Genomic DNA, 16,384 nt, shown 5'->3' with positions numbered 1-16,384 from the left:
GAGCAGCATCCCGAAAGCCAATTTACTGCCTTCATGTAGCAATTATTTCCCGACCTGTTTTCTACCAGTTATGGTACTACAGTCGGCGGTTTACTTTAAACCGGGTGTACGGTGTTTCTTTAATTGATGGTCACCGAAACGATCCGTTCCGACCGTTTGGTTCTCTTCTAGCCGCACCAGTTGGCAGATAGCTCGGACCAGCTGGGAACCATTGTGCGATAGTTGGTCAATACCGCTCATACGTGTCCTGACAGAAAGGCATTCCAGATCTCTAACAACCGTGCATGTGTTTGGAAAAGATATTGCCTGGAAGCGAATCAATATGGGCGGGAGCTTCTTCTACCGGGTGGCTTATCTTGCTGCTCTAAAAAGCGAAAGGTCGCGCTGTTCTTGTGCCGTCGTCGCAAAATATCGGCTACAGCTCGAAGCTCCTAAGTGGAAGTCTCCGAACGAACCGTAGCACATAAGAGAACCAGAACAAACAGTGCTCTCTATCACAAACCCCCCAACACACCGGCTTGGAGGATCGACGAGCGGGAAGATCGAGAGTAGAACCCCATCTTCAGCGTTTCGTTCGTTTGCGATTCTCGGTTCGTCCACGGTCCTTCTGGTCCTTCTTCGCTAGCCATACCTTGCCCCGATTCCTGCACCACCAACACAGGGGAGGGACACACAAATTGGGGATAAGAATGCGAAACTCGTGTGGAGATCGAACATTGGCACAGACACACACCGCACGGCAAAACACGCACGGAATGATGATGGCCATATAAAAAGGCTGTCACACGCGTCGCTCGACGGTTATTGTTTTCGTGGTCGCGGGAACGCAAGCTTCAAGATTTAGCGTCGTTCGATACGCGCCGATCGATCGTACACACGGTAGGATCCGTCCAGGATTTCGCTTCATTGGCAAACGTTGTGTAATATTGACAGTGCAGTGTGGCTAATTTAGTGTACTGGCGTGCTTTCGTGAACTCGGGAGAAAGCACACCTGATAAGCCTATCGGTGTGAAAGAAAAAGTTAATTAACTTAAAAGCCTTCCCTTCCGGTGCATACAGCGGGCGATTTCGTGTGCGTGTGTTCAGAGTGTGACAACAATCATGGAGAAATTGATACAAGTTCTAACCATCCTCTCGGTACGTGCAACTTCTTCCAGAAATGCGTGAACATGCGCCATAATTTACAGTGGAATCCGAAACCGAATGAAATCGTACAATCGTTATCGGATTTTTTGTTTCGTGTTTTATTTCGGAATAGAAATGGGATATCAAATGCCACGGTAGTAAGGATGAGCTGTGTTGAACGTAGAGGAAGTAAATGTCACGCCGATAGTAAATGGCTCGGTGGCCTTGACTCCAGGAATTAAAATCGAAATTCTGCTTTTTTTCTATTTTCCACCTCGTTGGACGGTCCGGTTTTTTCGTCGTGGTGCTGAAAAGTGGAAATATAAATGCTGGGCACGAATTTCACGCTTCGTCCTAAAGTTGGTCGACGCCAAGTCGGGAAGTGATTTTGGGGATTGAAGTTTTACGGGCTTTTATATAAGGGGTGATACTGTTTTATGGTTGATGTATTTTGGTGATGAAAGAAGCGGACTAAGGGTACTCTAAATTGCTGCGTATTACTATTAAATTATGTACTTGGATCTATTCTCTATAGTGATTTTAATTTATAGTTAGAATTGTATGATGTTTATGTCATATTTGAATGATTTTAGTTATTTTCATTCATGAAATCCAGCTTGCATTGTTGCAGATAAATGATCTAATTTGTTAATTTATTGATTGTTAGTTTATTTCATTCATTCAATGAGCCTCATATGGCCCCTTTGAAGTTTAAATATACATGTACAGTTAATTATGTTAAACACCTACTTACCTCAACTTCTGATGATATGTTATGTAACTAACTAGAATAGAAGTTTAGTTCTTGTATCAGCGTAGATGAAGAGGTGCCCCAAATGGATTACGACCTTCGGTGTGGAAGTGCTAGATCACCTTTGGAGTTTGGGATAAGATTTAAAGGCAAAAATCGGCAAATCTACATCAATTGACCTATAATGAATCGCCTCAGTTTGAGTGCTTAATAAAGTTCTTACATGTTTGACATACTTGAACTTTAGTTTTCAACAGTCACACTTAACATTTTGAACTTCAAGGTTCAAGCGTATACTCGTGTTCTATAGTTCTGCAGCTTATTAGGATGCAAATTTTCTCATTCGCAAACCTCTGTTTGATAAAATATGAACCTCAGAGAATAAAGATTCAAGAGTTCCCAAAAATCAAAGGTAATATTCTAACCTTTCTAAACATCGGCACTATGAATCCTTACCCAACACCACCACAGCATCCCATCAACAAGATCACCAAATGCATCCTTTTGTTCCCTTATTTTCCCGCCATTTACGTCTGCATAACCATAAATTCTAAGGCTTACCGGATTGGCTCAGATTGCACACCCACCGCAATCGTATTTTCAATCGGTCTGCTAATGTCGTTAACCTTTAGCTAAACATTTGTGATCGGATGCACAGATCGAAGGCGTGCTTCCCAAGTGTCAAACAAGTTCCAAGATGTCCAAAAATAGGGTACGGTTGTGTATGTGTGATGCTGCTTTATAACCAAAGTCGGAGACGAATCGTACAATTCACCGATCGTGGCGAGTCCAACTTTTCTAACCTACGACCACGCTTCCCAAGTAGTGAGATATGTTTCATGTTTCATCAAGCTTTCTTTTCCGTAACACAGAACATTGTTTCAGGCCGCTAAACTGAATGTCTTTCCAAAAATGCTCTAAATGTCACGATGGGAACAGTTAGTCTGGGCAATATCCTACCGTTCCAGTCGATGTTATTGTAGTGCTGGAACAGGTTCAACCTTGCCGTCAGGAATTCGTACAACATTCTAAGCAACTAAATGCTAATGTACGAGGACGAAAATGGTGTTAATACAACATGGTTGGTTCAAGGTTATCGCGCACTGGAAACCCGTTCCTATCAGGAGCGAGTCCAATCCCGGGATGAAGTCAGGATGGGTTCCCATTCGGGTCCCCTTGTTTTCCAGAACCTGTTGCCACCGGGAATGAGCTTTTCACATAGTTGTCTGCCGTACGGGGTTCAGTGACCGGTGTGTGGGCAAACGATCGACTGCACTAATTTATGCAAAACTTATCGGCTTTGATGACCATCTTTGGGCGCGGGTGCGTACGCCTATTGGTGACCAGATGGTTTATGGGACGATTTTATTTATAAGACAGCTTTTTTTAAATATTTTCTAACTGTCTCTGTGTCTGGTATGCGAAACCCCATTCCAATTTTTTACAACGGACTAGAACTCCTAGAGAACTGTTGGAACTGTTGGAACGCAACCATGATTTCGTTCTATAATCGATGACGAAATTTATCACTCAGCTAACAGACATCGACGAACTTTCGATGTTTACCGCCAAACGTATCCCAACAGTCACTGTTCCACTCGGACCAGCGTCTGTCGAGCAAACATTTAATAATCAAACGTCAAGTGTTTGAGCGTTTGGACCAACGCCACAGGCAGTATGGCAGTAAATTTGTTCTCCTGCCCATTGTTTGCCTTAGCTGCGGCTGGACGTTTGTTTATCTGTTCAGCTAAGCAATGATACGATTTCCCCAAGCCATCAGGACGTATGGCAGTCATAGGCAAACAACACATAAATCAAGGCCATCCGGCAACTAATGACGACAACTTAGCGATAATGAGAAAGACGGTCGCTTTAGGGCCGAAATGGGAATGAAGAAGTGTCCCAACTCCCTCTCAAACTAGGATCGTGACAAGATCGTTTCAAAGCGAACCACCGGAAGAATGTAATAATCCAAAATAGCTGTTACTCACCGAAATGAAACAACGCAATAATAAAAAAAGCCCGTGGATGATTTGGAATTGCCAAATAAAATTCAGTTGATTCACATGAAATATTTATGAGCCCCATTGTACGGGTTTCCAGAAGACAATGTCGGTGATTCATCGCTCAGGTGTTGTCTGAAAGGACGACACTGGAAATACCCATCGTGCGTGCTGACATTAGAATTAAGTTCCCGTAAGTCAAATGCTGACTCGGAGAGGGATGCTGAGCTGTCAATTCGCCAAATTGAAGAGAAAACCCCCCGCTAGAGAAAATCACTTTCATGAACAATCTACATTTCAATCGTGGACGGGATGATTAAAGAACGCTCACGCAACCCCTAATCAATCACGAGTAGGTTGGATTCGGTGGGTTAATATTATTGTTTTATTTTCCTTCCCTGTGGATGATGCAAAAAAATCTGTTACCTTCCGAACACATTATGCTGGTTCATTCTTTTCCGCCAGTCAATTACCAGCGAAGATAAAAAGTCAATTTTGGTGATGAAATATTCATTCACACACCGCAACATGCGCAACGTTATGAGCAATGTCTATATTTTAACGATGATTTGAATATTTCGCCAAACAGTTCAATGATGCTTATCGCTTTGATGAATGTTCTCTCAATAATGCATTAATCCTTCGGCCCGGCTCCATCCGAAACAACGGTCCACTAAGCCTATGGCAACATCTTATTTTGCATAAAATGGAACCAATTTTAACGGAAAGAGAAAAATCTTAACTTGACCTTAATCTTCAGATGCTATTTGTTTTGCTTTCGGACGGTGTTTGCTGACGCACAGGATTCTTGGTGTGTTTATTGATTACCGGCTGGATCAGATGAATTGTTTTTTTGTACCGTTCATATTGACGAAGAAGGTGAAAAAAGAGAGTCTTGTCCCATTTACCCTTTGGCAATCGACAATACCGAACTACTTCATTATGCAACTTTGTCACGCTTCAGTCGCACGTGCCCACTTCACTTAAAGCCAATCCCAACTCAGAGAGCTGAGCCCTGCATTTCGCCCTCTTTCACTGTCAAGGTGAATACAAATCGCCGTTCACTGTCACTGGTTGCGTTCCCTTTTTCCTTCAGAAGCGAGTGTCCCTTCCGTTGGTAGACCCATGCAGGCGTTGGTGTCAGCCATATCGGGTCAGACGTGCCACAACCTACCCTAACACGCAAAATAGGTGCATATTGCACCGCACCTGTTTCTATCGCAAATAAATCTTTTGTTAGATTTTTGTAAAAAGAATGCGTTTGTACATTACCGCACGTACCGTACTGGAATGTGATTGTGATGTAGTGAAATGGAAAAAGGTATATGGTCAATTAACACGAACGCTTTCATACGAACGCTGTTTTGGGAAGAAAATTTATTAGCATGAATACCAAAGTGGTTTAAATACAATGTTTCAAGTCTTAACAGTGCTAACATTGATTTTTTACTATAACATAGAACTCACTAATATACTTACTTAATACAACAACTTACTAGTATACATATTACTTTCTAATTTCCGTAGAATGTTTTAAATTCCTGATAATATTTTCTTCGAAGAAAGTTATTTTGCTTATTTGTTTAAATCATTACAACTCTTCCATCGTCTAGTGCATTTTGAATTTGTTTTAAATTTTAAGCAACAGCTATATTAGTCCAAATTGTGATATGGATTAGAAAAAAAAAATGCAAAACGTTTTAAGGAGTGTTTTTGAATTTGGAGTGATAAAGTTGTAGACATTTCCGGAATATTTTCCATTTGAACTGGAGTATGTGCTGTAGTGGAATGGAGTTTGAATCAGTATTACATGAAGCATTTTCATCGCACACACATGTTATTCGAGAAAGTTATGTAAAAAAAACGACCAATTTTAACAAATTGGTTTCAACAATATAGATTACAACATTTTAAATTTCCTTTCCATTCCAATTTCCATAAAAAATTTATAGATTCCTACTCCTCAACATACTTGTTTACCTTTAAAAAAAACTTTATCAATGTATCCCTCACGAGTAGATTGTTCAAAATGACTTATCAAGTTTCTGTACAGTTTTTTTTTAAATCCACTTTATCTAACGCTTTACTTTTTTTTCCTCATAATTTGGAGTGTTTTTAATGATATGTGATTTGCAAATTTGTTAAATTTACCGTTTACCATATGGACTATCGTTTGCAACTTACGCGAAATATTTAGGAGATCTTTAGGAAAATCTAGAGAACAGAAAATTTTAACGTCTTTGCAATTTATTTGTTTTTGAATAATTATTGCAAGAGTTATTGCTATCAAACAAGTTTTGAGTCATACCATAAATTTCATTTTGCCATCATTTCGATCTCAAATCAAAGACCTCAAATTCTTGTTCTAATAGAACTTATCCAATTGAAGCAACTTTGATCTCTATCATTCAATGCATTATATTTAGTTGTAATATTTCTTTAAAATGAATAAAATATCATCAATTTTGAATTGATAGTGTTACTTGAATAATGAAGGTCTCATGAGCTAGAGTTTCAACTTCAGGGATGTTAATGTGCCCTTTTTATGACCCAATTAAGTCGAAGCTGGACTCCTGTACTGTGAAAAGCGGCCATGCTAGTAACAAGCCATGTAGCCGTCCTACCACAAGACACGCATAACAAACAGCTCTCCAAATACGGTACAAATATTGTTACAATGATCTCCCCCATTATGTGATCAATCATACTCACTGATGACGATACACAGTGAAATACGATAAAGTTATGTCCCGCAATTGAAACATCGCCACATTGTTATTCAGCGCGTACGGCGCCAGAAATTTCTTGCCAAAACCGATGCACATTATTCACGAACGAATCCTACAATCGATTCCAGTGCGGTATGAATTGAAACATAATGCCCCCGGGGGGGGATGTTATTTCGTTGTAACAGAATTTACATTTTTGCACCAAGCTGGTCATCCAGGCAAAGCAAGGCCATCAGCAGTTCCAGCAGCAACATCAGCAGCCAGTTGCATCGATCATTTGCAATGGATCTTTTTTTTTCTCTGCACATTTACAGCATACCAACGCGCGATGATTATGCATCATGGTTGAACCATTTCCAACAATTCTATCATTCACAAACGAGACTAATGCTTCAAGAAATAAAAATTCACCACCACCACCACCACAATGCGGAACCGATATATAATTTCAATGCCACAGCGCAACGCCGAAATTTTCCGTTTTTATGATTACTATATCTTCCCTTTCTTCACGGGACCAGAATTGCCGAGTGGGGAGAAAATCGGGAGCAGAGGCAAGAACGCCAAAAAGTTCATAAAAATATCGCCCAATCTATGGAACGGTTTGGATCCACCCGTTCGTGCCAAACGCATTACAAAAGCCACTGTTGCTGCGGCAGCAGAGCCTCCATCGATGCTGCAGCATATATCTTGCGTGCGTCCACACGGTTTATTTTATCTTCGCACCACCAGTTGGCGGCTCCCGACCACTGTTGGCAGTGTGTCAAAAGAGTTTGAATTTTTTTTTGGCGCAAGAATAATGTCGCCAGACAAAACAGAAGAGCAAAAAAAACATCCAAAACCCCCTTGGCTAAAGAAAAGCTGCTCGTACTGCACGGGAAACGGGAACGACTGAACCAGCGGCGTCGGATTGAAAGGATGACATTTATGTTTGAAATTTCCTACTTCCGTCACCGGTGTTATTTTACGATTCTGTCAAAGAAAAACTGTCGCTTTATCACTTTCTTCTCCGGCGGTTGTCGTTTCCATTTCATGCTAATCGGTGCATTGTTTCGGACCCGCTCGGAGTAATTGAATTACAAATCTGTCTGGTTGATGCTAATGTGATGCCATTGTGTTTTTGCTTCTCTCTCTCTGATTTCCCACATACAGCTGGTAACACCGTTGCTGCTTGCTCGACGCATCCAGCTCGTCAACATCAGCCCGGAAGAGGCCCAAAAGTACATCACCCAGCAAAGCCTGGACTTACGGTACGCGGCAAAGCTGGGCGAACATCCGCTGGGTTACACGCGCAATGTGCAGGATCCGGCCCTCGCCACCTTCTATTACAACGGTCGGCTTATCGACAATCCGGAGGACTACGTGGAGGAGGAGTACGAGGCGAAACAGTTCCATGGGCAGGTAGGAATGCGGTGCACGCAATCTCTAGTAAGCACACATGAGCGATCGTCATTGCACTAACAATTGCATTCATTTACTTACGAATTATGCACAAGACAAGCCAACAATTGGACGAGCGAGATTTATAGCCTGTCCGAGAGGATTTTCAGGCAGACCTTCGTTCGGGTCTGGTAGACCCGTTTGAAGTCATATTTGCAAAATAGTATTCGTTTGGCTTAATGCCACAAGGACGCATCGCTCAGTAAATCCTTGGTAGGCGCGATGGTCGGTTTTATGGCTTTATTTCGGGGTGATAAAATCCGTTTTTATGACTGAGGCTACAATAAGAAAGCAAATTACCAAATCAATACTGGAAGTAGTTTTTATTTGTACTATTTGCAAACTTAAGATAATAATATTCGACCCCGCACTTGAGTTGCCCCTATAAATCAAACACTGCATTCTATAAAAACTTAAATATTTTAACAAAAAAACCGTTTGTTTAAAATATAAATATTCAATTTCTGACAACTTCAGTTTTATTCAACACACCATAAGTAGTATTCGCCTCAAGTTGAAGTACCTTAAAAGACGATAAGTATTGAAAATTGTTCGTCAAAGTATTGAAAATTACCAATTTTAAGTCCAATCGAATATTCCATGCGAATTTTGATTATATAACGGCATTTATGGCTTTGGCTAGTTAAAGAACCTTATAACAAACAATGTCAATAAGATCCCACCGGATGAATCGCGTCAATTTGGAGGAGTGTTCTCTTGAGTCTTTATTAATTAGAATAGTCACTAAAGAAATTCTCAATTTATAAAAAGTAGATGGAACAAAGCCCATCGATAAATGTTGGTTCTGCAAACGCATCATAATATTCCATCTGCTCCACAAACTTCTTCACACTAGGATGGGCTCGGTAGAGCTATGTTTGGCTACAGTGACCACAATCAGGCCCGCTTGGAAGCTCGCAACGCAAACGGCGAAGTCCGTGGCTCGTACCAGTACGTGAACCCACTCGGCGAGGACGTGATCGTGCAGTACTGGTCCGATGGTCTCGGTTTTCACCAGATCGACAACCGTCCCGAAATACGTCTGCAGCCGGTAACCGAGACGCCAGAAGTGCGTGAGGCACGTCTCGCCCACATGAAGGCATGGGAGGAAGCTGCCAACATGGCCCGTGCCAACCCCGACGTTACGTCCGGTGGTGCCGACGAACCTTACCGAGCGGTACAAGCGAACACGGTAGAGGAGGACCCGGAACAGGACGAAATTTTGGCGGCCGTTTCTAACCAACACCAGAGCCTCATTCGCTATCCGAGCCTACCCTACACGGACCACATTTCGCCTATTGTGGTCTCGGATGCGCTCCAAGATGAAGGTGTCGTCGTGGAAGCACTCGCACGTAGTGTGAAGAAACGCAACAACGAACAGCAGGACGAACAGACAGCTGGTAGCGAGGATGAACCGGTATCGGCTGATCCGAAAGGGTTCTTCTACAGCTTTGACTACCCCGTTCAGCTGGTGGCGGAAAGTGCGGCCAAGAAGGCTGCCCGGGCTGGTTTCGGCGAAAGTCCCCAAGAATCGGTGGTGGTGGAAACGAAGGCAACGAACGTCCCGAAAGCAGCGCCCGTGGATGATCGGGTATCGCTGAAGGCAGTGCTGAGCGGCGAAACGTTGGTTGATGCTGTTCATGATGCTCAAGTTTCACCCAAGCAGAAGTTGCAGACGGAACGTAACTAATCCGAAGAGACATTCGGAAACAACGTCACAGAATGTGTTGAAGAATATCAGCATAGAATGGAAACTGAAAACCACAAAAAAATATTGGGAGCAAACGAAACCGAAACGAGATCTCTGAACGAAATCCGGACAATAATGCTGTATGTATGTGTGCCAGTATCGGTATGTCAATCAATCGAATTGTCAAACATAACCTAAACGAACAAATAAAAAATGAATGATCGGGTGAAAAATAAACTCTTTTCCCGTGGTGGTTCTTTCACTGTCTGGCGCAGAATTGCATTTCTTCTTCTTTATTTACTGAAATTAACTTCTTTTGCTTTTAAAACAGAACGTTTTAAAACACAACGATTTGGCATTTAAATTGTTTCATCGTAGTTGAATACAAGATGAGCCTAAGAAGGACGGAAGTGGTAAAATAGCATCGACAAACGAACAAAGTTCTTCTGTTTGACATTGCTTTACATTTACGAAAATAAACTCTACTCTTCTAATAACATATTATTAACATCCACAGCAGTCCAAACAGTTCGTCGGTGGTCGCCCGCTTAATGCCATGTTACCAAAGCGAACCCCAAGCGATGCAACACTCATTAGTAGAAAATTGGAAATTGAATCTCATTTATCTCACCACCACCTCGACAGCGCTTCACAGCACTTCCTCTCCCGGGCATCCGAACGGTAGCATTATTAATGGACTGACTCAATCTAAATATCATTCCTGTGGTAAAAAGCCTACCCGGCTATCAGCCGGTAAGAGAAACTGGATGGAACTAAATGAAGAATCCGAAACAGGTTTATTATTTGATCATGATCACAATCATAAAGATGGAAAAGAGCAGCAAGCCAGGGCGCGGCGGTCAGGTCATCAAGCAGATCTACCCGGTAGGTTAGCAGCGATTAATAAAACAAACTTGACTTATGAGGATTGGCGAAACTACATCTACCCCTGCAGTCCGGGTGATCATGTTTCGGTGTGTGCAAAAGTTGACGCTAAGCCGTCGTAAAAGTTTATTGCAGTGAACGTAATACAGCGTTTCTGACACTAGTTCGTGCAGTGTGAATTTATTTATAGATGGATTAAATTGTAGCTGAATATTGATAGACCAGTTCTACGGATACTGCATCGCGTGTTATTAATCGCAATATTTTGTACAGATTATCATGAGCTGGTGTGTCTAGGATGTCACCTGCAGAGAAAAGCAACGTTGACAGCATTGTTTTTTTTTCATTCGCTTTCTTTGTTTTACAATATCTACTTATTTACTTAATGTTTTTTGATTAAGTAGCTATTGTAGCTGTTTACAAATAAGCTGAGCAAGCTGTCTTAAGCTTTGCCAGCTGATAGCCAAATAGGAGCAAAGTATATACTTGCTAGCATGAAAAAAAGTACTCTAATTGCTTCTAGTTACTCGGCATAAAGTCTGTAAGGGTCGAGCAAATGGAAGAAGCTTAAGGATTCTGCTTTAATCAAAATGACATTGCGAATTCTCACGAAACTGCACCAACAATCTTTCAGGCTTATCGCAACCGCGAACTATCAGTGCCGGTCTCTAGCGACGACCCTAACTCGATGTAATTTGAATCTCTTAACAAAGTTTTTGGATCAGCTAAAGTTGAACGACAACGATGCCGACGTTCGATTACAAAGCAACCTGTAAACGATGTCTTTGCTAACTTCGTTATTAATACGCCACGCCGCTCTGCTGCTGCACTTCCACGATGACAACCTGCCCATTAAAAAGGAACGGAGTTCGGAACGAATGACGAAAGAGGGCGCCACCGTCAGTGTAGATGAATAGTGTCGCATTTCGAGGATTGATCCCTGTTCCTGTTGCAGTAAAAACGAATAATAAATTTTGTAATAAATTTTGAACGTCTCTCACCATTATCGAGGCACCATTATGGATAGTGCGTAAAAAAATCGAAAGTTTGCAATAAATAGTAGAAGGCAAATTTTTACACCAACTGATCTTTGAATTATTGCATAAAAAGTTGAGGATGTCTCTAGTGAAAAATCTTAGAGTGACTGAGTCAATCAATGACGATTATGAATCATGTGACTTCTTTTATGTGGTATAGGTGTTTAATAGCCGTTTTTAGTCCACATTAAACAAAGATAAACTCCAGCTTAAACTGGTGCACGGACAGTTATCAGAACGTCACAGCAACGTAGTAAAATACCAACAAGTACAATCATTGCTATGTGCTTGGCATTATTATGTCTACCACCTAAAGGCTCAATCTCAACATTTTGTAAGCATTGCTCGTATTCCCATAATAACAATTATTTCCATGCTCAGCTGCAACCATGTGGACACCATTTACATGTACACATAACTCAATTTATCGCAAACCTTACCGGGGTTTTCATTCATATCACAACCTCTTTTCGTCTGTTCCATTCCACTATCCATGAAAATCGTGTAACGCACAACATAATTTTCACTTTCCACACTCTGATCTTTCCCAACCTTCCGGAACACCCATTTTCTAGATCACCTTATCACTACGGAACATCAAAAAAGGTCTTCTTTCACTCGCGCATCACTCATCTTGCAGGTGCAAAACAAAACAATCATCACCCATCACCGCAGGGCCCCGGACTGTCTGGTACAATGCAAAAATGGACGCATTTTCTTTTCTTTCTCTCACCATTATGTGGAACTGACCTGTGGTGTTGCGCATGGTAGTACGTGTACGCTGCACGGCAGCGCGTATTGTGTGGTCAGGCTTTTCGGACGCACCGCGCACGCCTTCCCGTGCACGGCTTTGTTGGTTTTTCGATTCATTTCGAGGTTCAGATTTTTCACTTTTGGGACCGTCGGATCTTTGGTGCGATTTAAAGCGGGCGCGATTTTCTCTAATTATTTAACGCAACATGTAGAATCGCGGGTGCGTAATGTTTGTGCGGGTGGGTAGATAGATGGGCGGGGGATGCGAGATCGGTAAGTGACCGAAATTTCATGACGAGACGGGTGCGACGGTGAAGATTTGAAAGAAAAGAAATTTCACCCATTCGGTGTGTCATTTTCCGACGTGCGGTACGTGGATGTTTGGGTCTTATGGTCATCCGGCCTGTTCAGGGTATATAGTAGACTGTTGCAGGGTGGCCACGGTTTAGTCGGTGGCAACTGATCGATGCCGAACCACGTCGGTTTGGACGAGTGATGCGAAAAGTGAAAATACGTGCACGAACCACGGTGACTCCGGGTGAAAATGAAAGGCATACAAGCGGTGCGGATCGTGTTCTTCCTGGTGCTTCTGGTGCTGTGCAGGATGATACACTCGTCTCCAGTGCTGATCGCTGAAGGAAGGCTCCTATCCGAGCGTGGTGTGGGTTCGATTGGATTCCCGTCACTGTTTCACGACATTAAGCACCAGTTTGGCAGTATCGGGCACGATCTTCGGAAGCTGATAACCTCACTGATGGGTGCCACACAGGTTGTATACTGGAAGCCACCGTTTAAACGTCAACCCGTACGAAGAGCAGACACTTCCCATCGACAACAAACACTGAATCGAAGTCCACGGCTTACTACCACCACTAGCCATCCGAAAACGAGGCAAAGCCGTCGCAAGAAAGCGTACACCGGTGACGACGAATTCGATGATTTCTTTTCGCTCGATTCGCTCGGTTTGTGGTAAAGCGCCCGGAGCGTAGGCAAGCCCGCATCACACCCGATCTGTGTTTTCGATGTTTTGTGGGTAATCTCACTGTTTCGGGTCTGTTTCGCATGCAAACAGCAAGAATTCGAGTGTGTTTAGTTAAGAAAAATTATGGACCGTGAACATTTGTGCTCCTATCGATGGCAATGCGGGTGATTTATCCTAAAAAGAGAAGCGTAAAATTTAAACTAGTGAAAATGTAGTGTAAGCAGTACTTTTTACCAGTATCCAAACAAATTACCCCCTCGGGTATATCTGCAGAGTAATTAATTTTCACAACTAACGGCCGTAATGGCATGCGGCGTAGAAATCTGCATGTATGCTGCAGTGTGCGTAAAAAAGAAACAAAGTTCCACGAAACCGAAAATTAGAGAAAAATTTCACTCACTTTGGGGTGGTGTATTCCGAAGGGTGTAAAAAAGAATTATACCGAAAAACAAAAAGATGGACAAGTGCTTCGAAAAGAAAGTTACATAGAGACTGAAAACTAGCTTAGAGCCACTACTAGCATTAACGTGGTATTTGTTGTTATAAGTAACGTGTGACTATGTATAATGTGTTAACTGAATGGTTATAATTATTTTATCATATTTATTTGTAACACATTGATAGTTAATAAAAATCTGTTTTATTGTTACTGTGTAACATCGTTTAATTGTTTTATTTTTTGTGATGTTATTTTACTATAGTTTGTATTAGAAATGTGTTGATTTGTTGTTTTGAAGTAGTTTTTTGTAAACAAACAATCCTGTAAATAATATTTAATGTAAAAGCGAAGCGAAAAGATTAGTATTCAGCAATTTTTTGATATCTTGTCGATTAAAATCAACTCGTGCACATTGCACCATTTAGGAAAATGAATTCAAAATTAATTTTGGTGAAGAATACTAATTGCAATCTAATACTCATATATAATTTTATTTTATTTTATTTGCCAGTATTGAAGTAATTTATGGTGCATTCAAAGAAATTTCAGTGTAATTTTTTTGTTAACGTTCTTAATGGATATCATCCTATTTTTATTAACCTGTTAACATTGACAGCTGATTCATTCATGATAGCGATAGCATTTCATGTTGCTCTGTCTGGTGGCCTGCAAACTCTAATCCTAATTTTAAATAGGACTAAGACACACTTTCCTTTTTTGTGTACAACATGTTCCCAAAAAAAAACTGTAGCTAAAGAAACCTGAATTAAAACCAACATTAAGACAACATGAAGAAAAGCCCTTTTATTTCCCTCATACCTGTAGCCCTCATACCCTCGAGCCCTTTATTCACTTACACACATTAATTATGCTCTCTCTTGGGTTCTAACGCGTTTCAACATTAACAAACTCGCAGACGATACTCCTTCACCGCACTTTTTTCGGCTGGCCCATATTAAAACCTTTCTCCAGCGGGTAGGCAAAGAAAAACGAGCTTTTTCATTGATGGATCTGATGATTGGGGGAAGTTGCTGTACCTTGTTTGATGGATTCTCAGTATTGTGCGCTCCATCGATCACTGTGCTATTCGGACCGTTGGATGTTATGGGAATGAGTAGCTGGATAGAATGATGGAAGGTACGATGATGATGATCATGATGCACACAGTATCGGTAAGAATCCCTTTGCATATACCGTTTCAGTACCGTTGCGAATTAAAGCATCGTTCCTCGGGCGGCAGCAGATAGTTTTTCGCTCCCGCATTGACCTAGAAACGGATCGGGTTTTGGGATGGTCGTTGAAGCATGACGTGATAAAAACAGGTGAGATGCGAGAAAGAAAAGGGCTATATTGTGCGCTTGTCTATATGCTGCACGGAAAGTGAATTACATTATGCAATTATACGAGAGCGAGACGCATTATGCAATTACCGGACTTGCTTAAGCAAACAAGATAAAGAACTTACAAGCAATGAACCAATTCATGAATGAAGGGTTTCAGTAACATATTGTTCCTGTTAACGCCTTTGCGATTAGTTCCTCCATGAAACGAATTTTAATCCATCAGTATCATAGGAAGTATCATAATCGTTGCACTTAAATAAACTTTACTAAATGGCAAATTGCAAATAATGTAAAAAGCAAGGCGTTAAAAAAATATTACGTACCTTTTTTGATAGAAAAAAGGGATTAAGAAATTTAAATAATAACTGAGAAAACATTTTTATGCAAAAATAACCAAAAAACCAAATATTTTGCCCAGCGATGGACAACACGCCAAAACGTATGCAATGTGTACAACATAACATTCCTCTTCGTATGAAAATAATTTAGTAACAGCATTGCATACTCAATCCAAGACAAATTAAACACCAATTTTAACAAATATTTTACATTTTGCTTCTTTTATAAAAATAGTCATCACTTGTTCATACATGCTGCGTATAATGCACGATTGCAATATATGAATTTCAAAGCAATAAAACGTATAACATTCGCAAAGCTGTTGTCACAATCAGATGTTGTCACAAAGATATTTGACATAGAATGTCAAATATCTTTTTCCCAAGTAATTGAAAGTAAAAATAGCACAGTAAATCGTAACAATACAAACAATATTTGAATAATAAAAACTAAACAATTGCACACATAAAATGCCATGAAAGAGCCCCAATGCCACAAGAAATTATTTATTTCGTTCATCGTGTGAAGCATAAGCGATTTGATTAAACAATAATTTTTGATCGACAAACCTTCCCACAGAAATTGCAAAGAATGTTTCCCATCGCTCAGAACTCAAATCGATACCTCCAATTGGCAAAAGAATTCGATTATACAAGCCAAGTCGAATTTTCTTTTCCACTAGGATGAAGGGAAATGGTAAAAACGGGTTGGAATGGAATCATTTACCTACCCAAAAACCCGTGATCAAGCACCGTTTGCAATTCTTCAATTTAAGATATTTATAAATCGTTTACCAATGATTATTCTTCTTTCTTTCGCTACCCAGTGTTCCCATCTTCGCAACACCTCGATCAGGAGTGACTTCTTG

At 41.0% G+C, this 16,384-nt stretch overlaps 1 protein-coding gene across 1 annotated transcript; it reads left to right on the top strand.

Moving 5' to 3' along the window:
• The first annotated feature begins 1,101 nt into the window (after positions 1-1,101).
• Positions 1,102-9,738, top strand: LOC128713933 (uncharacterized). Its single transcript, XM_053808805.1, has 3 exons — positions 1,102-1,137; positions 7,761-8,009; positions 8,905-9,738. Exons 1-3 carry the CDS (start codon positions 1,102-1,104, stop codon positions 9,736-9,738), a joined length of 1,119 nt encoding a protein of 372 aa, XP_053664780.1.
• Positions 9,739-16,384: the final 6,646 nt, after the last annotated feature.

The sequence above is a fragment of the Anopheles marshallii genome, chromosome 3 (genome assembly GCF_943734725.1).
Source record: "Anopheles marshallii chromosome 3, idAnoMarsDA_429_01, whole genome shotgun sequence".
Lineage (NCBI taxonomy): Eukaryota > Metazoa > Arthropoda > Insecta > Diptera > Culicidae > Anopheles > Anopheles marshallii.
Note: the sequence above shows the minus strand (reverse complement) of the source record. Positions and strands in the feature narration are given on the sequence as shown.

Bases quoted from the DNA above. Each gene is read 5' to 3' on its own strand.
- LOC128713933 (XM_053808805.1), top strand. From the start codon at position 1,102: ATGGAGAAATTGATACAAGTTCTAACCATCCTCTCG. The intron at 1,138-7,760 runs GTACGTGCAACT...TCCCACATACAG, and splicing joins AAGTTCTAACCATCCTCTCG to CTGGTAACACCGTTGCTGCT. The intron at 8,010-8,904 runs GTAGGAATGCGG...TCTTCACACTAG, and splicing joins CGAAACAGTTCCATGGGCAG to GATGGGCTCGGTAGAGCTAT.